At 40.7% G+C, this 23,569-nt stretch overlaps 1 protein-coding gene across 1 annotated transcript in view; it reads left to right on the top strand.

The window, feature by feature from the left end:
• LOC123999764 (kin of IRRE-like protein 3) overlaps nt 1-23,569 on the top strand; it is a 138,962-nt gene that overhangs the window by 102,335 nt on the left and 13,058 nt on the right. Inside the window, exons 9-15 of the mRNA XM_046305791.1 lie at nt 1,385-1,511; nt 9,861-9,961; nt 15,768-15,966; nt 17,451-17,558; nt 18,128-18,211; nt 20,736-20,845; nt 21,522-21,611. Of these exons, the coding sequence (XP_046161747.1) occupies nt 1,385-1,511; nt 9,861-9,961; nt 15,768-15,966; nt 17,451-17,558; nt 18,128-18,211; nt 20,736-20,845; nt 21,522-21,611 (819 nt within the window). The remainder of the gene's footprint in view (nt 1-1,384; nt 1,512-9,860; nt 9,962-15,767; nt 15,967-17,450; nt 17,559-18,127; nt 18,212-20,735; nt 20,846-21,521; nt 21,612-23,569) is intronic.

The following is a 23,569-nucleotide window of genomic DNA, read 5'->3' as shown; positions in this document are numbered from 1 at the left end:
GCTGGCTGTCATGTGCCTTTTACAGAGGTGTGGCTTCCGTCTGGCCACTCTACCGTAAAGGCATAATTGGTGGAGTGCTCCAGAGATGGTTGTCCTTCTGGAAGGTTCTCCCATCTCAAGAGAGGAACTCTGGAGCTCTGTCAGAGAGACCATCAGGTTCTTAGTCACCTCCCGACCAGGGCCCTTCTCCCCCGATTGCTCAACTCAAGAAAGAGTCTTGGTGGTTCGAAACTTCTTCCATTTAAGAATTATGCACGTCACTGTGTTCTTGGGGACTGTTAATGCTGCAGAAATGTTTTGGTACCCTTCCCCAGATCTGTGCCTCGGCACTATCATATCTCGGAGCTCTATGGACAATTCCTTCGACATCATGGCTTGGTTTTTGCTCTGACATGCACTGTCAACTGTGTGACCTTCTATAGACAGGTGTGTGCCTTTCCAAATCATGTCCAATCAATTTAATTTGTCAAAGGTGGACTCCAATCAAGTTGTAAAAACATATCAAGGATGATCAATGGAAACAGGATGCAACTGAGCTCAATTTTGATTCTCATTGCAAAGGGTCTAAATAATTATGCAAATGTGATATTTAAGTTTTTTACATTTGCAAAAATGTCTAAAAAACACATTATGGAGTGTTGTGTGTAGATTGATGAGGAAAATAAATTTTAGAATAAGGCTGTAACGTAACAAAATGTGAAAAAAGTCAAAGGGTCTGAATACTTTCCCAAGGCACCGTATGTTTTTCTGTTCTGTTTCTATTCTTTTAAATGTTTGCATTCTATTCAATTTTATTATTTCCTGTCCTATCCTCTACTGTTTTATTCTAACAGTAATTATATTCAATTTTACCGTTATTCTATTCAATTGTATTCTATAGCATAGCAGGTGACAAATAAACTTTGATTTGATTTGACATGCATAATGGTATGGTTGAAAATAATATGTTTTAGATGGTCCACTGCTTTCAGTTTGTCATATAGGCAATTCCACCCATGCAGTTTATGTAGCTCAGTTGGTAGAGCATGGCGCTTGTAACACCAGGGTAGTGGGTTTGATTCCCGGGACCACCCATACGTAGAATGTATGCACACATGACTGACTGTAAGTTGCTTTGGATAAAAGCGTCTGCTAAATGGCATATATTTATTGATATTATTGAGTTATCATACACTTTTATGCTGTTTAGTAAAGCAGTGGCTCAAGTGGCTTTGCAGACATTAAGGTGCTGCCAACACTCTCCTTTTGGTGAGAGATAATTGTGATGGGCTTATTTGAGGATTGGACGGTACTTGGCTGCAGTCTTGGGTTCAGAGACAAGCGTTTTATCACCTGCCTGACCTTTGACCTTTAACCCAACCTGACCTTTCGTGACCGTCCACAGGTGCTTAGCAATGACAACATCCTGACGCTCAAGGCGGTGAGGCAGGATGATGCTGGGAAGTACGTATGCCGGGCGGTGGTCCCCCGAGTTGGAGCTGGAGAAAAGGAAGTGTCCCTCACTGTGAATGGTAAGTGCACTTCACATCAGGATTAATGCCAAATTCATTTCCAAGCTGGATCCCACTGGGCAAAGACGTCAGTTCAACGTCTAATTTTAATTTACATTCGGTTAAGTTGTCAACTAACATGAATTCAACATGAAATCAACAAAATAATTCACCATGTCATTGGATTTAGGTTAAAAGTTGGGTGACGAAAAACTAAATTCCCTTCAATAATTGGCCTTTTAAAAATCAAATCAGTTTTCCACATTGATTTAACCTCATCACAAAACATTTTGGGGTTGAAATTACGTGGAAACGACATTCATTCAACTAGTTTTTGCCCAGTGGAATGTGGAAGCTGTTCCAAGCTCAGGGACATGTTTCAGGCTAGCAGAGACATATTTACAATAGTGGTGTCAATATCAGGGGGTCATAGGTCATAGTGTAGTTTGCTTTTAACTGGGAGAATAAAAGCATGGATTTGATCACAGCAAGGACTGTAACTTAGTAAGTAAAAATTAACTGTAACTTTTAGATGTAATGCTATCATCTGTCATATCAAGATAGCCATCAATCATCATTGATACCTGACACTATCATAATATCGCTCAAACCCTACTCCTATTATAGATGCACTCCCCTACATATTTATTTGGACAATGAAGCTAAAACATTTAATTTGATTCTATACTCCATCATTTTGTATATGAAATAAACTTTTTTTTATGAGGTGAAAGTACAGAATGTCACCTTATATTTGAGGGTATTTTCATACATACAGTGGGGCAAAAAAATATTTAGTCAGCCACCAATTGTGCAAGTTCTCCCACTTAAAAAGACGAGAGAGGCCTGTAATTTTCATCATAGTTACACTTCAACTATGACAGACAAAATGAGAAAAGAAATCCAGATAATTACATTGTAGGATTTTTCATGAATTTATTTGCAAATTATGGTGGAAAATAAGCATTTGGTCACCTACAAACAAGCAAGATTTCTGGCTCTCACAGACCTGTAACTTCTTCTTTAAGGCTCCTCTGTCTTCCACTCGTTACCTGTATTAATGGCACCTGTTTGAACTTGTTATCAGAATAAAAGACACCTGTCAACAACCTCAAACAGTCACACTCCAAACTCCACTATGGCCAAGAACAAAGAGCTGTCAAAGGACACCAGAAACAAAATTGTACACCTGCACCGGCTGGGAAGACTGAATCTGCAATAGGTAAGCAGCTTGGTTTGAAGAAATCAACTGTGGGAGCAATTATTAGGAAATGGAAGACATACAAGACCACTGATAATCTCCCTCAATCTGGGGCTCCACGCAAGATCTCACCCCGTGGGGTCAAAATGATCACAAGAACGGTGAGCAAAAATCCCAGAACCACACGGGGGGACCTAGTGAATGATCTGCAGAGAGCTGGGTCCATTGTAAGAAATAATACACAAATAAAAACAAAATACTGCAAAGTCGCTTAGGATCTAGAAGCAGAGCTGACATGTGACTCACCACCTGGAATCGATCTTATGCAGCAACATTTGAAATGGTGTTTTTTACCTTAGATAAATGTGGAGACACAGAGCTGCAAAATTATATATCATACAATGTATTTGAGGAACAATGGAAAAGTAATTCTGCATTGAAATTTGATCAACTTGTAAACTCACTTTTGAGAAAATCGGCTTTCAATGTTTTACTATCTAGTGAAGAGCTCTTCTTCGTCTACACCCATTCAGCATCGTTCACACCCTCACCCACCCATCTTGTTTCACTCTCGAATCACACACTTGACGCTCTGAACAATGATTTTTTAACCTCTGGATTGCATGAAAACAGCCAAACCAGCTCTGCTGGCTGTAATTTCATTATGCTTTCCTGCATATGTTTACTGACACTGGCCATATTCAACGGGTTTTGTACACGCGTCACGTAACGTTAGCTAACGAGCCAGCCAGCTAGTTAAGCAACAATGAACAGTGCCAACAATTCCAAATTGCTGTGAGCTAACCAACCATGTTCAATGTTATCTAACTAGAACAGCAAACCGCTCTGGGAAACGAATTATAACATCAGCTAGGGAGCTAGCCAGCTAACGTTAGCTAGCTAGCTAACAATACACTTTAGCTTGAAATTAAACCACTTTCAGTCAAAATTAGAAAACGTGTAATATCTAAAAATGTAGCTAACTGACGCTTGACTATCTTACCTGTATACATCATTGTGCATGGACACGTCTCCCTGTTAGGAATGCCATGCCATGGTTGCCCTTAGTTTGAAGTTGTAATCCGGAGACAGGTGTTTCCTCCATCGCTTTAGCTATCATACTCTAATTCCACTGATTTCAAAGCTTGATCCTCCAGAAAGTGGAAAGCCACACTTATGCAGCGCCACTACACAATACCCTTTTAAAAATGCAGCGTTTGACAGGATTACCAACACAGACTGATGAGCTTCATTGGCAAACCAATTCGTACTCCTCCCTTGGCATGTCCAACCCACTCATTATCTCAGCCAATCATAGCTAGTGTGAATGTTGCTCACTTTTTCTGTGGCTTAACAAACAAGGCTCATAATTTAACAATTTTATTTGTATTTACAGATAGCTTACAAGTTTGTTATTACATGCTGAGCTGTAATCGAGGAACAATATTCTTACATAGGTATTCCTCTTATCCAGATGTGTTAGGGCAGTGTGATTGTGATTGCATCGTCTGTGGACCTATTGGGGCGGTAAAAAAATTGGAGTGGGTCTAGGGTGTCAGGTAGGGTGGAGGTGATATGATCCTTGGCTCGTCTCTCAAAGCACTTAATGATTACAGAAGTGAGTGCTATGGAGCGATAGTCGTTTAGCTCAGTTTCCTTAGCTTTCTTGGGAACAGGAACATTGGTGGCCCTCTTGAAGCATGTGGGATCAGCAGACTGGGATAGGGATTGATTGAATATGTCTGTAAACACAGCAGCCAGCTGGCCTGCGCATGTTCTGTGGACGTGACGATGCCATCTAGGCCGACAACTTTGCGAGGGTAACACGCTTCAATGTCTTACGTCGACCACGGAGAAGGAGATTCCAAAGTCGGTGTTCCCCCTGTAGTCCGTGAAGCCCTGATCGGTGGAGTGCCGCAGAGATGGTTGTCCTTCTGGAAGGTTTTCCCATCTCCACAGAGGAACTCTAGAGCTCTGTCAGAGAGACCATCGGGTGCTTTGTCACCTCCCTGACCAAGGCCCTTCTCCCCCGATTGCTCAGTTTGGCCGGGCGCCAGCTCTAGGAAGAGTCTTGGTGGTTCCAAACTTCTTCCATTAAGAATGATGGAGGCCGCTGTGTTCTTGGGGACCTTTTTTTAATAAATGTTTTATTTCACCTTTATTTAAAACTAGGTAGGCCAGTTGAGAACTGTGACCTGGCCAAGATAAAGCAAAGCAGTGTGACACAAACAACAACAGAGTTACACATGAAATAAACAAACGTACAGTCGGTAACACAATAGAAAAAAGTATGTTACAGTGTGGGCAAATGGCGTGAGAAGGTAAGGCAATTGGGACCTTTAATGCTGCAAAATTTTGTTGGTATCCTTCTCCAGATCTGTGCCTCAACACAATCATGTGTCGGAGCTCTACGAACACTTTCTTCGACCTCATGGCTAGGTTTTTTTCTCTGACATGCACGGTCAATTGTGAAACCTCATATGTACAGGTGTGTGCCTTTCCACTACAGGTGGACTCCAATTTAATTGATTATAGAATAAGACTGTAATGTAACAAAATGTGGAAAAAGGCAAAAGGTCTGAATACTTTCCAGAGAGGCACTGTATGACAAAACATGTATGTTATCTGGACTCCAATTTAATTGATTATAGAAAAAAATGTAGTCAGTCAATTATCTGAAAGGGAAAAAACAGTCAGTCAATTAGCGTTCGATAATATAATCAGCATAATTGACAATGACTTCACCTTGACTGGAATGAGCATGTTGCACCAGAAATAAACAACAACACAGGATACATGTCATTAAAGGTGAAAAAAGCGATTTAACACATTTTTCAATCGATCTAAACTCCCAGCCTTACAGCTGGCCAAGGCGAAATGAAAATTTATTGCAACCTTTTTAACTAATCAATAAATAGATATAGAAAACAAAGACAGTTGTTTACTACACCTGAAGACCGTGCAAGTCAGGCAATCGATGGCGAACTCTATCAACTAACTCCCCCGTACAAGCACAATTTCTGAAGACGGGAGGTCATCATAGAATTCATGGCACAAGAATAGCAGGTGCGTAGGTATTCACAAAATGGCCGACCTTAAATTGTACTTTTTTCTCCCTCTCCCTTGCCAAAGAGGCCCTCTTATTGTCTGCTCTCATTGCAGGTTTAACCAGTCAATGAGAAAGAGTTCTGGAGGCATGTAGACAAACTGTTTTGATGTAATACAGTTCTGCTGTAGCAAAGCAATAAGAGAGAGAGGTTTGGGATGTATGAATTTCTCCTTCCTTATGAAGGAGGCTTATTCTCTCCTTGAAGCTTGTGTCAGGAAGTGAATTATTTGACAAACTGGAAAGGTGTAGCATTTGGCCAAAGGGTTTTCACGCTAAACCCACCCATCACCATCATTTATGAAAGGAGGCTGATTGGACATGTTATGGTTAAGACTGATATTGTAAAGTAAAACAATGGTGAAACAGAGCATATCAGTTTAGATTCCAGGCTGGTGAATCTTCAAATTCAATCACAAACAAGTAACACCCTTTCTCCTCTTCTCTTCTTTCATTTTTGCATTTACATTTGAGTCATTTAGCAGACACTCTTATCCAAAGTGATTTACAGTTTCATCTTAAGATAGCTGGGTGAGAAAACCACATATTACAGTCATAGTAAGTACATTTTTCCTCAATTAAGAACATGCCGGTGCTAGTATGAAACGACAAGTGCGATAATTTTTTTCTCCTCCTCCCATCCCCTCCCCTTCTCCATTAAATACACCCACCCTGTCTACCTCCTCCGGTAGATCAGGAGAGCTGCTCCAAGGCTGAGGCTGGGAGATAAAGTCATCTAATTATAGCACTCATTTGCACTTCTCCGTCCCTTGTCAGATCTCTCGGACTCCCCACTCTCTGTGTGAATACATTTGGCTGTATAGAGAAGCCCATTTTGCACTGGAAAGTCACTCTCCCTCAGAAAAAACTGTTTTTTGTTCCTCTCCATATTTTTTACTACTACTAATAATTATAATAATAATAATAATAGTACATTTAATTTGTATAGCGCTTTTCATTACAGAGTTATCTCAAAGCTAAATAAAAGGTATACATAAAAACAACATACATTTAAATCAAGGCAGATAAAATAGCAATAGTGTAGCAATAGTGTTAAATACATTTTAGATTGGGGCTAGGACTATGAAAAAGATAGTTTGTGGAATAAGGTTTTAAGGCCCGTTTTAAAAGTTCTGAGTGTTGGAACAGCACTCAGATGGTCAGGGAAAGTATTATATAGGCAAGGGGCAAGGGAGCAGAAGGCTGTGTCCCGCATACTTCGGAGACATGTCTTGCGGACTTGAAGCAGTAGGGAGTAGCTGGAGAGGAGAGTGCGAGATAGCTCGTGATTCAAATCAAATCAAATCAAATTGATTGAGATGAGGTTGCTGATGTGGGTGGGGCTCAATCCATTCAAGTCTTTAAATAAAAGCATGAGAATTTTGAAGTCAATGCTTTAGTGATATGATCTGACTTCTTGTCATCCTAGAGAAGATGAAGGCATGGATGAGTTTCTCTGCATCTAGCGGGGAGAGTGATGGTATGAACCGGGCAAAGTTTTAAACTGGAAAAATTATGTTTCACATATTGATTTTATGTGGGCATTGAATGACTTCAAAGGACAGGATCAAGCTTGACACCTACGTTGAAGATGACAGAGGACAGGGGGATGGCCTGGCCGTTGATTGTAGGGCAGATGTTTCAAGCACTAGTGACCTATTTGGGTGTCCCAATAAGCACAGCCTCAAGTCTTGATGCCCTGATGTCCTCTAGGCAGCTGCTGAGTTTCGCTAGGGCAAAGATTGTTTCTAGTTTGGTGTTAATGTAGACCTGGGTATCGTCAGCATAGCAGTGGAAGTTGATGTCATAATCTCTGAGGATTTGTCCGAGAGGGAGAATGTAAATTAAAAACAGGCTAGGCCCCAGCGCTGACCTCTGTGGGACACCACATGTGACAGCAGACTCCTTTGATCTGGACTCTACAATAGTAATGTATTGCTTCCTAATGGAGAGGTAGGAGGAGAACCAGTTCAGAGCTATTCCAGAGACAGCGGTGTGCTCTCTGAGATACCACAGGAGGATACTGTGGTCTATGGTGTAAAAAGCAGCACTGAGATCTAAGAGGAGGAGGATGCTAGGAGAATCAGAATCACAGCCATCAATCAGTAGGTCATTGGTAACTTTAACCAGATCTGTTTCGGGTGCTGTGCAAGGGCCAAAAGCCAGACTGGAAAACCTTGTACAACTGGTTAGATGATAGATGTGATTGAAGCTGGTTTGCAACCACTTTCTCAAGTGCTTTTGATAGGAAGGGGAGGTTGGAGATGGACCTGTAGATGGATAGGCTGCCCTGGTCAAGGTTGGGTTTATTCAGTAAGGGGATGACTGGAGCTGGTTTGAAAATTGATGGTACCTCTCCCATCAGCAGGGAATTGTTGATCAGTTTGGTGCCAAACATAAGCAGGCTGGATTAGCAGGTTTTTAGTAGGGATGTAGGTATAGGGTCAAGGGAGCAAGTGGGGGCCTTTATTTTAGAGATGATTGACTCCCCAACAGCAGATGTGACTTCTGTAAAGTTGCTGATGGGAGGGGCAGTCTGAGTTGGGGTTTCAGGAGGTGGGGTGCAGGCCATCTTAGAGGCTTTGATGTTTGTACTGATGGTGTCAATCTTTGTCTTGACAAAATCTGAGTAGCTATTGCACTGCTCAAATGAGGCTGTGATAGAGCATGTGTTTGCAAGGTTGATAAGGCAGTTGATGATAGAGAACAGGGTTCTGGGGTTACCTTTGTTATTGTCAATCATGGCAGAGTAGAAAGCTGATCGTGCTGCTTTTAAGTAGAACCTGGTAGTCTTTATAGGCCAATCGGTGGACAGTGAGGCCCTCCTTCCTCCAAAGTCGCTGGGGGCGATGAGTCTTCATTCTGCGCAGTGAACCAAGGAGATGACCTCTGGGGCAAGGATGTTCAGCGTATTACTCAGAGTGCTGTTATACAGATTGACCATGTCATCGAGGACCAGTTCACAGTAGTCAGATGTGTTCCTGAAAGAGGGATGGGTTAAGTTTCTTCAGGTTGCGGAATTTAAAGGTCCTCTTTGGGCAGTGGAGAGGAGTTGGAGCGGTCAAAGGCAGTGTCACAACCTTGTGGTCAGAGAAGCGTAGCTCAATGACACCCAAGTCAGAGGCAGGGACATCGCCAGTGATAATGAGGTCAGAGGATTTTGGCTGGAACATTTACATGTTGCACAAGGTTTAGATGGGGGGAAAATAGACAGTTCTGTTGTTTTAGAGTGTACAACATTCTGCAGGAATGCAGTTGCAAGAATAGCAGCCATTTTAGGAATGCAATGGTAACTGTAATTGGTAGCTGTGGTGGACAAATAAAACTGATGATGATACTATTTCTGCTAAAAAGCATTACAAACTACAATAATTACTTGAAAAAAAATCATTGTTACTTCAAAAGAAGGCAGGTATTATTTCCTCCTCCCTTTATTTTACTTCTATTGGTGCCTGTTTTGCTTCTGTAAACAGTGACACAGAATTCAGGCCCTTGGTTTTGTTGAGTGAAATGCTGCTGCAGTTGAACCGAATTAATTTGTTGTTGTTGTTATTCTCATGGTCAGCAGTTCTGGAATTAGCAAGAGCTCCTTGAGTTGGGAGTTGGGAGTCTATCATCGTCACCATGTGTCAGTCAAAGGTCACACATTTCAAGGGTTTCCTTTCACAGGCGCAGGGGAAGAAATAGAACTAACGCACAGGACAGCAAACTGGAATATGACTTAATTTTCTCTAGCCCTTAATCTAACTCTTCCTCTGTCCTCTGCTGTCCACCCCCTTCCCTCCAACCCTTCTACATTTCTCAGTCTCTTTCTTTGCCTTTTAGCAATAAAAAACAACCAGTTTTTCATCATGCCGGGAATCTCACCCTAAAAAAAACAAATTAGTATCATCATGAATAATTGCTCATCTCCATTTTACTGTAAACTCAAATCTATTATAATGCCTATGCCCTTCACCTTCCCCCGCCGCGGCGCCGTTAAAGTGTGCCTTCTGATAGGCCAGTGATATATGTCAGTGTTTTATTGGAGTGATTGACTGGTTTTCCCTTGGCTTTGCTGTAGGTCCTCCCACTATCTCCAGCACCCAGACCCAGCAAGCCCTCTATGGGGAGAAGGGGCAGATCAAGTGTTTCATCCGCAGCACTCCTCCTCCCGACCGCATTGTGAGTCACTCATCCCTCCTTCTTTCTAAAAACATTTATTTTAAAGACTGATTTCCTGAAGTTATATACTCTTGCGAAATACAGGGCCTTCAGAAAGTATTCACACTCCTTGAATTTCTACATATTTTGTTGTGTCACAGAGTGGGATTCAAATGGATTTGTCTTTTTTAATGGAATTACTGGAAAATTAAACACTAGTATACAGTATCTTGATTAGATAAGTATTCAACCTGAGTCAATACCTTAGAATCACCATTGGCAGAAATGACAGCTGTGAGTCTATCTGGGTAGACTTTGCACACCTGGATTATAAAATATTTGCCCATTATTGTTTCAAAAAATCTTCAAGCTCTGTCAAGTCGGTTGTTGATCATTGCTACACGCAATTTTCAAGTCTTGCCGTAGATTTTCAAGCCAATTTATGTCAAACTGTAAATTAGGCCAATCAGTAACATTCAATGTCATCTTGGAAGCAACTCCAGTGTATACTTGGACTTGAGTTTTAGGTAATTGTCCTGCTGAAGGGGAATTTGTCTCCCAGTATCTGTTGGAAAGCAAACTGAACCATGATGCAGCCACCATCATGCTTGAAAATACGAAGACGAATGGTACTCAGTGATGTGTTGTCTTGGATTTGCACCAAACACAACCTTTTGTATTCAGCACATAATTTATTTCTTTGCCACATTTTCTGTACTATTACATTAGTACCTTATTGCAAACAGGATGCATGTTTTGGAATATTTTGATTCTGTACAGGCTTCCTTCTTTCCACTCTGTAATTTACAGTATGTTACTATTGTGGCGTAACTACAATGTTTTTGATCCATCCACAGTTAGCGCCTATTACAACCATTAAACTCTGTAAATGTTTTAAAATGTTTTAAAATCACCATTGGACTCATGGTGAAATCTCATGGCGAAACCATCCAAACTGTAATTAATTACTGCACCGTGCTTAAAGGGAGTTTCAATATCAGTTTTGTTTCGCTTTTTTTTTTACCCATCTACCAATAGGTAGATCTTTGTGAACCATTGGAAAACCTCCCTGGTCTTTGTACTTGAATCCGTGCTTGAAATGTGTGGGGTACAGAGATGGGGTAGTCATTTAAAAATATTTTAAAACATTATTATTACACACAGAGTGAGTCCATTCAACTTATTGTGTGACCTGTTAAGCACATTTTTACTCCTGAACTTATTTAGGCCATAACAAAAGGGTTGAATACCTCTTCACTCTAAAGATTTCAGCTTTGCATTTTGTATTCATTTATAAACAATTCTAAAAACATAATTCCACTTTGACATAATGGGGTATCATTTGTAGATCAGTGACACAAAATATAAATGTCATCAATTTTAAATTCAGGCTGTACCACAACAAAATGTGGAAAAAGTCAAGGGGTGTGAATACTTTCTGAAGGCACTGTAAGTTAAAAAGTAGTTTAACTTTGAAATATAAGCTACAAAGACAAAACTAATTGGCTACAGTGCATGGTGTGTAATGCATTTTGACATCAGTATCTTCTTAAAGGGATCGTCCAAATTACACATTTACTTATTGGCTTCCTTGGCATTCCACAGCATGGATTGTCCTCTTACCTTGTAGACTGCTTACAGAGTAAGGAAACCAATATGGCATTTTGTAATTTGGGATAACTATCCCTTTAAGGCAGTGCAAACCAAGTGAATGAGGGAGATGGGAAAGTAGGTCATGTGAGGACAACCCTGAGGAATTTGCGTAGACTAATCAAGAATATCCTAATGAATATCCTATACTAAGGTAAACAAGAGGGCATAGTGGTCCACAGAGAAAGAACTCATAGATATGTATGCTAGCAATGGAATACATCAAGGGAAGTGAAGGCAAGTGAATTGAAAATTAGAAGTCAGTCATCCTCATTTAGATAACAGCAGAATACCAAGTCGTTCCACAGCGGAAATGGGAGAATTCATCCCAACCCTGACCTATACTAATACGTTTCCTGTTCTGAGTGAAAGTTCAATCTAAATATGCTCTCTATGCCATGTGGCTCTATGTCACCATGTCACAACAGAAGAGGTTTAATGGCCCCAATTGAAGAAATCAGAGGAGTGATTGGTATGATTCTGTCTGCGTCCCAAATGGCAACCTATTCCCTATGCAGTGCACTACTACCAGGGCCCATTGTCACAACTAGAGAAATATATAGAGTTTAAAAAATGCTGGGTCAATAATGACCCAATTCTGTAGGGACAGAAGAAAGCAGGGGAGGGATTCTTCAACCAATTAAGGAAGGAACACTGTTTCAGATACCAAATTGGGAAGATCGCGAACAGGCCAGTGCTGGATCACTATAGTACATACCCAGTACTGGGTTATTTTGATTTACTTTCTTTGTCCCAACAGTGGTAATTATTTTGACTATTTTGCTGGGTTATTGTTATTCATGTCTTTTTGACCTAGTAGTGGATTATTTCTTCATTTATTGCTGGGTTATCACCGAGCAGTGAGTAATTTCTTAGTTTCTTGCTGCGTAATTTATTTAAACCTTCTCTATTACAGAATCTGCAAATTGTCTAAAAATACAAACCAAAACAATGTTAAAACACAGTCAATGAAATTGTTGAAGTGACATATGGCCAAACATGACAAATTGTAGACAAATTGGCCCCCCAAAAATTCAGCTATTCATTTCAGCTTCAAAATGAATCCAATGCAAAAGATAAACAATAAATAAAGAACACACAAATAAACAAAAACTTTGAAAATCACAGCAGCCCCACCAGTTAAAGCTGAGGAATGGGGCTGAAAAAGAGTAACCACTTTACCCTCTACTCCCCCAAACCCTAACAGCAGTGGTGTAGTAGAGGGTATATGCCGTATCAATTATTAAGGCATATGGAACAGATCAGAATGTTTAGTTTAAAATTCTGATAAACTTTTATTTAGTCACATTCTAGGTGCAGCAATATGCACACGGCAGAAGGCCTAGGCGCGAATGTTTCAAAATGCAATTAGCGTTTTTCTAAAATGCGCACCGCACATGCAAGCAGTTTCATGGACAGAGACGAACATGTCTTTTAGAAATGTGAAAAAGAGGGGAGATCTAAAGATGCATCCAATGATACAACAACAATTATGTGACTGGGATAATGCGTTTGGCTCCTAGACAATGAATGAAAACCAGTGGAACAGGAAAATGCACATGAAAAAGTCTTTATAAAATCATTTCCTCCACGTTTCTATCGTTGGATTTTGGCTACAGGCTACTTTGAAGCAAGGTATGATAAGACATGCCTCATAACATGATGTAAAACTTCTAGGTTTCATACAATTAAGGAACAGGAAACATATAGTGATACTAATGATAGGCCTAACCGTCTTCTGCTTTTCCAAAATCGTTTTCAATTAAATGTTAACTAGCTACAAATGAGCTTATGTCTACTTGGCAGAATGATATCAGGATAATTTGCATTATACTATTTGTTTTGCAAACTCCATCTCATACGCTGCAGATACACAGCTAACTCAATTAACAACAATGCCAGGTGCCTGCACACTTTAATTAAAGGTTAACTACACTAAAAAAATCTGTACTTCTTAGATTTCTCCTTTTCCTCAAAAGTGGTCTCCTGATGTGTTTTAAGCATTGTTATGAACTTAGAACATCCAATTGAGTTGTTTTTCTATGAAAAGAGATCATCATAAATCATCAGAAACCTGTGAATTTCTGATTCAGTTGACAGCCTCATTTATAGGTTCGAAGGGCGGGCCGTTCGGAAACATTTAGGCAATGAAACAATGTCTTCTGACTTAGGACCTACCCATTCCCGATGGTGAATGCCAGGGAGTAGAAGTGATTGTCCTCATGAGTCAGAACAAAGGGTTCGGATGTCATGTTCTTTTTGTTGCCTGGCAGAATATTCAGCCATATTGGTTCCAACCTGAGGATTTGAGAATATGACTCTTAAAATGTTAAACAATAATCAAGACACACATGGCACTAAGTTGGCTAGCTAGCTAGCTACTTGACATAAAACGATACATCACACAATAGGCCTACAGAAGAAAGTCTTTTGACCATATACACAGATGATCTACCTATGCTATCTATGCTACCTATCTACCTATGCTTTATTTTTATATATATTTTTTGTGTTTTTAAGTTCAAATTTGATTTGATAATTATTTTTCATAGATCTAAAAGATGATGATTATTTTTTTGGACAAAATCCCTGTATCTCTGTGCTTTTTGCCATTTGGCTTTTGGTAACTTCGAATGTAGACTGTATGCATCCGAAAAAACGGCGCATCAGACTTGGGCAGTGCCTATATTCAAATGGTAAGGAAATCACTACAGTCCTCATGATGAAATCCCTGAGAGGTTTCCTTTCTCTCCAGCAACTGAGTTTGTATTGACTGGGTGTATTGATACACCATCATAGGTGTAATTAATAACTTCACCATACTCAAAGCGATAGTCAATGTCTGCTTTTTTTTACCCGTTTACCAATTGGTACCGATATTTGCGAGGCATTGGAAAACCTCCCTGGTCTTTGTGGTTGAATCTATGTTTGAAATGTACTGCTTGACTGAAGGACCACACATATAATTGCATGTGTGGGGTACAGAGATGAGGTAGTCAATCAAAAATCATGCTAAACAATAAACACAGAGTCCATGCAACTTAGTAGGTGACTTGTTTACTATGTTTACTCTTTACTATTTAGGCTTGTCATAATAAAGGGGTTGAATACTTATTGACTCAAGACATTTCAGCTTTTCATTTTTCATTAATAACATTTTTAAATTACAAACTTTGACAGTATTGGGTATTGTGTTTAGGCCAGTGACACAAAATCTCAATTTAATCCATTTGAAATTCAGACTGCAACACAACAAAATGTGGGAAAGTATGAGGTGTGAATACTTTGGAAGGCACTGTACTTCTAAATCGTATCTTCTTAAATTCTGATTTTAAATATAATGCTATCCTTAACCCTAACCTTAACCACACTGCTAACCTTATGCCTAACACTAGGCTTAAATAAAAAAAATTTTAGTATAGACAATTTTTACTTTGTGGCTATGGTAACTAGAGACAAGCGTTAGAAAATGTTAGCTAAGTAGCTATCTAGCTAATGCTTGACCTAGCATGCATGGGGTTGCTAGCTAATCATAATCTATTTGACCTGAATGGATAATTAGTAACCTTACTCACGGTTTTACATCAGCCACAACGCCTTAGCCATTTGTCAGACGAAAAGTAATTCCACTCAGCATCAGCTGCGCTGGTAGACTTGCTACAGTTGCAACATCCTAATTCACAAGTTAAAAAAATATCTTTGATCTTCTGGATTTGGTGGGAGAATTAACCCACTCCCTGGGTCATATCTCAATAACTGAACATCAATAAACCAGTGTCAACAACCCAACCTTGCTCTTTTTAACAACCCAACTTAGTGAAACCAGTAAATGGGTCATCCAAACAACCCAGCCTTTTTTTAAGTGTAGGGAATAGGGTGCCATTAGGACATAACCCATGACTTTGTATTGCAGATAAAAGTGGACAGTCATTAAACCCAACCCAAAAGCTCATTATACTTTTTATCTTTAATAGGTTTTGTTGGTTGGTTTCTGTCAGGTGCCGGTGTGTTGTGAATGTGCGATTGTGGGTGTGTGCCTCGATGCCTGTGTGTGTGTGTGTGTGTGTGTGTGTGTGTGTGTGTGTGTGTGTGTGTGGTGCGTTTGCATATGGCTGTGTTACGGTGTGCTTGTGTCCCCATCTGTAACGTATAATTCTCACAGTTATTTCTGCCAAAGGCCTGGTCGTGGAAGGAGACAGTCTTGGAGTCAGGGACGTCTGGCCGATACACCGTGGAGACGGTGAGCACCGAGGAGGGGGTGATCTCCACCCTCACCATGAGTAACATCGTGCCTGCTGACTTCCAGACCATCTACAACTGCACTGCCTGGAACAGCTTTGGGTCCGACACAGAGATCATTACACTGAAGGAACAAGGTACACAAACTCCCTTTGTACCACTTCAATCAATTCCTCATTCAATCAATGGCAGATGTGTATAAAGATGCCAGCTTTCATGCACTTACCATAAATGCCTTGTTTGCTAAGTTTGCCATGTTATAGCTTTCTCTCTGTTGTTCTAAAGTGTAACCACACTGTGTGTTTTCTCAGAATATTTACGCAGTTGTCATGAGCCAAAGACATGACACAGTGGACACGTGTGTTTTTGTATCAAGTGGTGTGGTCTGTGTTGGTCCATGTATGTGGCTGAGAGAGTATGGGTTTGAGACAGAGATTTGGGATCTGAGAGAAAGTGGGTAAATTAAAGCGAGAGACAGAGAGAAGAAGAAAGTTTGTGTGTTTTGTGGAATTGCGGTTATGCCTAGGAGAGTAAGGATATTGCTGTGATCACTTCAAGCATGAGGGCAATGACTTTGTGATAAGCCTTTTACTTGGGTAAATGTCAACAATTTCAATCTGTGAAATTCTGCAACGGCATCCAATTTGTAATCTAATTTACGACACCTCAATTGGTTAAAGCTTCAATTATGATTTATTTGAAATATTTATTCTAAATGAGATGATGTTCTCTCATTTATTTTCCCCTTTTTATTAGGTCTCTTCCTTCTAAAGTACTAAACTATCTGTTTTCAAAGGGATCATGGAAATTCCAATTCTGTAACAATTAATTTCAATGGAGGATCTTACTAGAGACAACCTTGCTCTTTAAGTGAATTAATTAACTAGACCTCGACTAGCCACAGGCTTATACACTCATCTTTAAGACAACTCCGTTCAACCAATCAACCCCTGAAGCCTATGAACTTATTCACAACATTGAGAACATCACTTGTTATAAAGTGGTAAACCTCTCAGCCATTTGAAGTAAATGTGCATAATGGGTGTCAAGTGTCAGTGCTGTAAATGGTACTGTAAAAGGTTTTCAAAGTTTGCCATTCCCGAGTTCCATTCGCCTTTGCATTAGGAACACCTTCCTAATATTGAGTTGCACTGCCTTTTGTCCTCAGAACAGCCTCAATTCGTCGGGGCATGGACGACAAGCTATTGAAAAGCGTTCCTTAGGGATGCTAGCCCAAGTTGACTCCAGTGCTTCCCGCAGTTGTGTCAAGTTGGCTGGATGTCCTTTGGGTGGTGGACCATTCTTAATACACAAGGGAAACTGTTGAGAGTAAAAAAAACAGCAACACTGCAGTTCTTGACACACTGAAACTGATGCGCATGGCACCCATTACCATATCCTGTTCAAAGGCACTTCAATCTTTTGTCTTGATCAATCACGTTCTAAACGGCACACAAACACAATCCATGTCTCAATTGTCTTAAGGCACTGTGTCCCTTGATTTTTTTCTTGCATTAACTGTATGACTGAACCACCCTGTACGGTGTCCATATCAGCCTCAGTCTCATCAGGACTTCTAACATTGACACCATACCAATGTCTTTCCTCCATGTTTTCTCAGAGTCCCTCCGATTGGCTGTAATCATAGGAGTGGCTGTGGGGGCCTTCCTTGCCCTCATTGTTCTCATGGGCACATTGGGTGCCTTCTGCTGTGCTCGCTTCCAGAGGAGTAAGTGCATTTTGAAACCCTATGCTTTCTGGGACAGCCAAAGTGTTCATTAAAACACCCTTGGTTTCACAGTAAAAGGGTTCAGTTGACGCTCTTAGTTTCACAGTCAAACAATTTTTTTTAATATGCACATCAATATGTTATGTAGTTCTTAATATGAGTCCCATTGGAATGTTAAGCTTCATGGTTTTAGGATATCAACTCAAGAAATCCTTTGAGATGGGACATAAAGCTGAAACTATGGCACTTCTATTTCCCTCCCTTTTTATCAAATCTATTGCAAAGTGCACATTTATAGACCTAAAAAGCTGATAGTTAATCTGCAGCCAAACTCTGACATAATACTTATTGCTTGAAGCCGTCTGGTGCCCAAAAGCAATATCCTTATCTGATTTAAAGCCCATCCTATACAGTGGGGTGTCCAAGATACAGCACACAGATATCTGATCAATGTAGACTGTTGTTGTTGCTGTTGTTTACAACAGAAGACATTCAGTGTAGAGATACAGCCCACAGATATCCGGTCAATGTTATCTGCTGCTAACCATGTTGTTGTTGTTTACCCCCAGAAGATGTTCACCTCGTCATGTCCTCCCTACCCGTCTCCATTGCCTCTTGCCAGAGAGACCTTGCAGGCAAAATGAAAACCGAGAGTAAGTCACCTTTGTATATAGGTCCCTTCAGGATATTGTAATTCCCTGCATATTATGCGAGGGCTTGCTAATTTGACCAATCACTGCATCTTTTCCTCATAAATCAGTAAAATCAGTGCAATATTATCACATAAAATTGACCCATCACTGCAGTACAAATAGAAGACTGGCAATTTCAACCAATCACTGCACATTTACCGCATATGGTTCAATCAAGCCACTAGTCAACAAACTTTTTCCTTCTACAGCACATTTTCGCAACAAATTTGACAATCATTGCATATTGCCATGCAAAATGACGGAACTAAAATGTCCGTAAACATCACACAAAACCCCAGTTTAATCCTGGAGGGACTGGTATATATGATTGTATATGATTTTACAATGTCAGTGGCTGTCGATAAAGCAATTAGGTTTATTTCACTAGTACCATGCATACATGCTACATACATAAATATCCATGTGATTAATGTCCATGAACGACAGCAATCACTGCTGTCTGTTTACAGAATAAGAAGCCTGCCAACATTTTTATTTTTTTATTTTATTTCACCTTTATTTAACCAGGTAGGCTAGTTGAGAACAAGTTCTCATTTGCAACTGCGACCTGGCCAAAAATAAGCATTGCAGTGTGAACAGACAACACAGAGTTACACATGGAGTAAACAATTAACAAGTCAATAACACAGTAGAAAAAAAATGGGCAGTCTATATACAATGTGTGCAAAAGGCATGAGGAGGTAGGCGAATAATACAATTTTGCAGATTAACACTGGAGTGATAAATGATCAGATGGTCATGTACAGGTAGAGATATTGGTGTGCAAAAGAGCAGAAAAGTAAATAAATAAAAAACAGTATAAAAACCGTATGGGGATGAGGTAGGTGAAAATGGGTGGGCTATTTACCAATAGACTATGTACAGCTGCAGCGATCGGTTAGCTGCTCGGATAGCTGATGTTTGAAGTTGGTGAGGGAGATAAAAGTCTCCAACTTCAGCGATTTTTGCAGTTCGTTCCAGTCACAGGCAGTAGAGTACTGGAACGAAAGGCGGCCAAATGAGGTGTTGGCTTTAGGGATGATCAGTGAGATACACCTGCTGGAGCGCGTGCTACGGATGGGTGTTGCCATCGTGACCAGTGAACTGAGATAAGGCGGAGCTTTACCTAGCATGGACTTGTAGATGACCTGGAGCCAGTGGGTCTGGCGACGAATATGTAGTGAGGGCCAGACGACTAGAGCATACAAGTCGCAGTGGTGGGTGGTATAAGGTGCTTTAGTGACAAAACGGATGGCACTGTGATAGACTGCATCCAGTTTGCTGAGTAGAGTGTTGGAAGCTATTTTGTAGATGACATCGCCGAAGTCGAGGATCGGTAGGATAGTCAGTTTTACTAGGGTAAGCTTGGCGGCGTGAGTGAAGGAGGCTTTGTTGCGGAATAGAAAGCCGACTCTTGATTTGATTTTCGATTGGAGATGTTTGATGTGAGTCTGGAAGGAGAGTTTGCAGTCTAGCCAGACACCTAGGTACTTATAGATGTCCACATATTCAAGGTCGGAACCATCCAGGGTGGTGATGCTAGTCGGGCATGCGGGTGCAGGCAGCGATCGGTTGAAAAGCATGCATTTGGTTTTATTCGTGTTTAAGAGCAGTTGGAGGCCACGGAAGGAGTGCTGTATGGCATTGAAGCTCGTTTGGAGGTTAGATAGCACAGTGTCCAATGACGGGCCAAAAGTATATAGAATGGTGTCGTCTGCGTAGAGGTGGATCAGGGAATCGCCCGCAGCAAGAGCAACATCATTGATATATACAGAGAAAAGAGTCGGCTCGAGAATTGAACCCTGTGGCACCCCCATAGAGACTGCCAGAGGACCGGACAGCATGCCCTCCGATTTGACACACTGAACTCTGTCGGCAAAGTAATTGGTGAACCAGGCAAGGCAGTCATCCGAAAAACCGAGGCTATTGAGTCTGCCGATAAGAATATGGTGATTGACAGAGTCGAAAGCCTTGGCGAGGTCGATGAAGACGGCTGCACAGTACTGTCTTTTATCGATGGCGGTTATGATATTGTTTAGTACCTTGAGTGTAGCTGAGGTGCACCCGTGACCGGCTCGGAAACCAGATTGCACAGCGGAGAAGGTACGGTGGGATTCGAGATGGTCAGTGACCTGTTTGTTGCCTTGGCTTTCGAAGACCTTAGATAGGCAGGGCAGGATGGATATAGGTCTATAACAGTTTGGGTCCAGGGTGTCTCCACCTTTGAAGAGGGGGAGAACATAAGGATAGGATTGTACAGTATATGATAATCACCAATTTCAGTGACACTCTAGTAAACAGTCAGTGCCCTATATAAGGTATATAACACATAAATAAGCAGCACGACACCTTTATAATTTAACATAAATGCTTCAAGCTCCCATCAAGATATCTGAGCAGCTTTTTAGGCCGCACAGATGTGGTATGATCTAGTGCCAGTTGACTTATGTCAGTGGTGCCCATCAGTTTCCCTGTCTCTCTCCAGATCTCAAAGGAGTGGTTTCTGCAAAAAACGACATCCGGGTGGAGATTGTTCACAAGGATCACAACGCATCACGGGAAACAGAGGAGCATACAGCCATCAAGCAGATAATGGTAAATTGAACGCTACACTACCTCATCTCTCCTCTCTGCACGTAATATGCGAGTTCATCGATACACACTGTATGTAGTACATCAGAATCAATTGAAAATGTTCTAATCGACAGCTCATTGAAGAGCTTTTTCCATTCTACAGTACATCTACAGGTATAGGATCTTAATTTGAGCCATTTCCCTATAAACAGCAGGGAAATAATCCTGCAGCAAGAGTAAATGTGAGTTATTATGTGGATTATAATTCATGGATATGTCTTGGGGGGGTTGCTACTTTTTTTTAGGGAAAATCGAATGGAAATTAAACTTTAGCAGCCTTTTTAAACCTCAAATACACTACACTTTTGAAACGTCTCCTGCAACAGGGTGATCAAATTAAGATCATACATCTGTATCTATCTCACAGACTTTCTGCAAACACAGGAACCCAAAGAGCTCAAATAGACAGGGAATTTTACTCAGGGATATAGTGTTAAAAAAGAAAAGTGGGTAAACCCTGTCATCTCTCCCAGATGGACAACCATGCTTATTTAGTGTAAATAGGCACTTAAATGCTATTAACTAAATAAAAAGGTGCACAAACATTTTTGCATGTGTTTACCCCCCACTACATCCCTAATAATACATGCATATCAAACGGCCTGTGAGTGACATGTCTGCTCCCTTGGTGTCTCAGATTGAGCGTGGGGAGTTCCAGGCGCAGGAATCTGTGCTGAAGCAGCTGGAGGTCCTACAAGAGGAAGAGAAGGAGTTCCAGCACATTAAGGTGGGCACAGAAACAGGCATAAAGGATGCAGTGGTATAACATTAGTCCTAAAATGTACAGCGAATAAGGTGGGCACAGAGCCAGGTATACAGGGGGCAGTGATACAACATTAGTAGGAATGTCCTAAAATGTACACCATATTGTAGTTCAAGGAGGAGCATGTATTCTATTCAGTTAGTACTCCTATTCTGTTTGTTATTTTTCCACAAAGAATGACTCTTGGTATTTCTGCTCAGATTTAAGGTATGTTAGATATTTTCTGCCTCTCATCTCCCACCACTGGGGTGTTTCGTAAAATAAAGTTCTTTGGCCACACACCAGTGGTGGGTTTGGCATGGAGAGAAGGAAGCATATGCAGAAAAGTACCTACTGTAAAATACGGTGGTGGATATTTGGTGTTATTGGGCTATTTCCCCTCCACTGGTCCTGGGGCCTTTGTTAAGGTCAACAGCATCATGCACTTTACCCAGTACCAGGATATTTTTTTGCCAAAAACCTGGCCACAAGTGGATCTTCCAGCAAGACAATGACCCTATGTACATGAAAACCTACAAATAAATGGTTTATTGACCACAAAATCAACATTTTGCAATGGCCATCTCAATGTCCGGGCTTGAACCCCATTGAAAACCTGAGGTTTTGAATTGATTTAGGGCAGCCATAAGCACAGACAAAGGATATCAATGAACTGGAAATAGTATGTAAGGATGAATGCTCTCAGATCCCATCCAATGTGTTCTTCAATCTCAAAAAAACATTTTAGAAAAAGGCTCAGTGTCGTTATCCTCGCAAGGGGAGGGTGCTGGAGTATTGAAAACAGGGGATCCAATAATTGATTTTGTTAAACCAAATCTCTTTCTCCGAGCAATTGTACTGGTATAAAATATTATTATTCTAGTTTTTTAGCGGACATCACAGCTCAGTCTTTTTTGCTCATCTTTATCAAGGGATCAAAAAATGTTGGACCCCACTGTATATAACCAAATATGATATGTGGGAGGAAAGATTCATCCAAATGCATTAAGAGGTCACCATCATTATTGTGGATAAGGAGTAGGATTGTGGGGTATGTAGGCTGTTCAGTGGTCTGTAATTGCAGTAGGGTCTCTATTGCAGTAGGGATAGTTCACATAAAACAAAGATCTACTCTTTTTTGACTTATGGTATTGTCAGTTCATCCAAACATTTAAGCCCATTGGCATTGCTCAAACTGTTTGAATGAAATGACAACAGACTAGGTCATCCGGAAATAGGCACGGATATGCAATATCATTTGGGATATTGGAAACTTCCACTTTCAAAGGCTTAATTTAAGCCTGTTCCATGACTCCTTTGAACCTTGACTCTGACTCTTATCTGTGAGGTTACCCCTTCTCTATCTCCCAGGTCAGATGTGTTATCTGCTGATATATTCTCATAAACCTTCCTCTTCCTCGGCTAATTCAATTGCCACCTTTAATATTCTGCTGCTTGGTGTACCATCCTGTCATGATCGTCGTAAGAACATTCGGACCAAAGCGCAGCGTGATATGGGTTACCCATACTATTTGAAGTGAAACGCACAAAACAATAAAGAACAAACGAAACGTGATGTCAATGAAGTGCTCACGGGAAACTACGCAAAAACAAGATCCCGCAAAACACAGTGGGGAAATGGCTGCCTAAATATAATCCCCAATCAGAGACAACGATAAACAGCTGCCTCTGATTGGGAACCATACCAAGCTAACTTAGAAATATAACAACCTAATTTACCCACCTTAGTCACACCCCGACCTAACCAACATAGAGAATACAAGTCTCTCTATGGTCAGGGTGTGACACATCCCTTTTATCTAGCCATCTAACTAATAACTAATAGTTATTTGCAATAGCCCACCGGCCACAAGTACAATCAAAGATACAGAATCTGCTTGTTCTGACAGCAAAATTAGTATTTTTCCGCCTTTGGAATGTCG

Source organism: Oncorhynchus gorbuscha, linkage group LG16 (assembly GCF_021184085.1).
Source record: "Oncorhynchus gorbuscha isolate QuinsamMale2020 ecotype Even-year linkage group LG16, OgorEven_v1.0, whole genome shotgun sequence".
NCBI classification, from domain to species: domain Eukaryota; kingdom Metazoa; phylum Chordata; class Actinopteri; order Salmoniformes; family Salmonidae; genus Oncorhynchus; species Oncorhynchus gorbuscha.
This window is presented reverse-complemented; position numbering and strand designations above follow the sequence as displayed.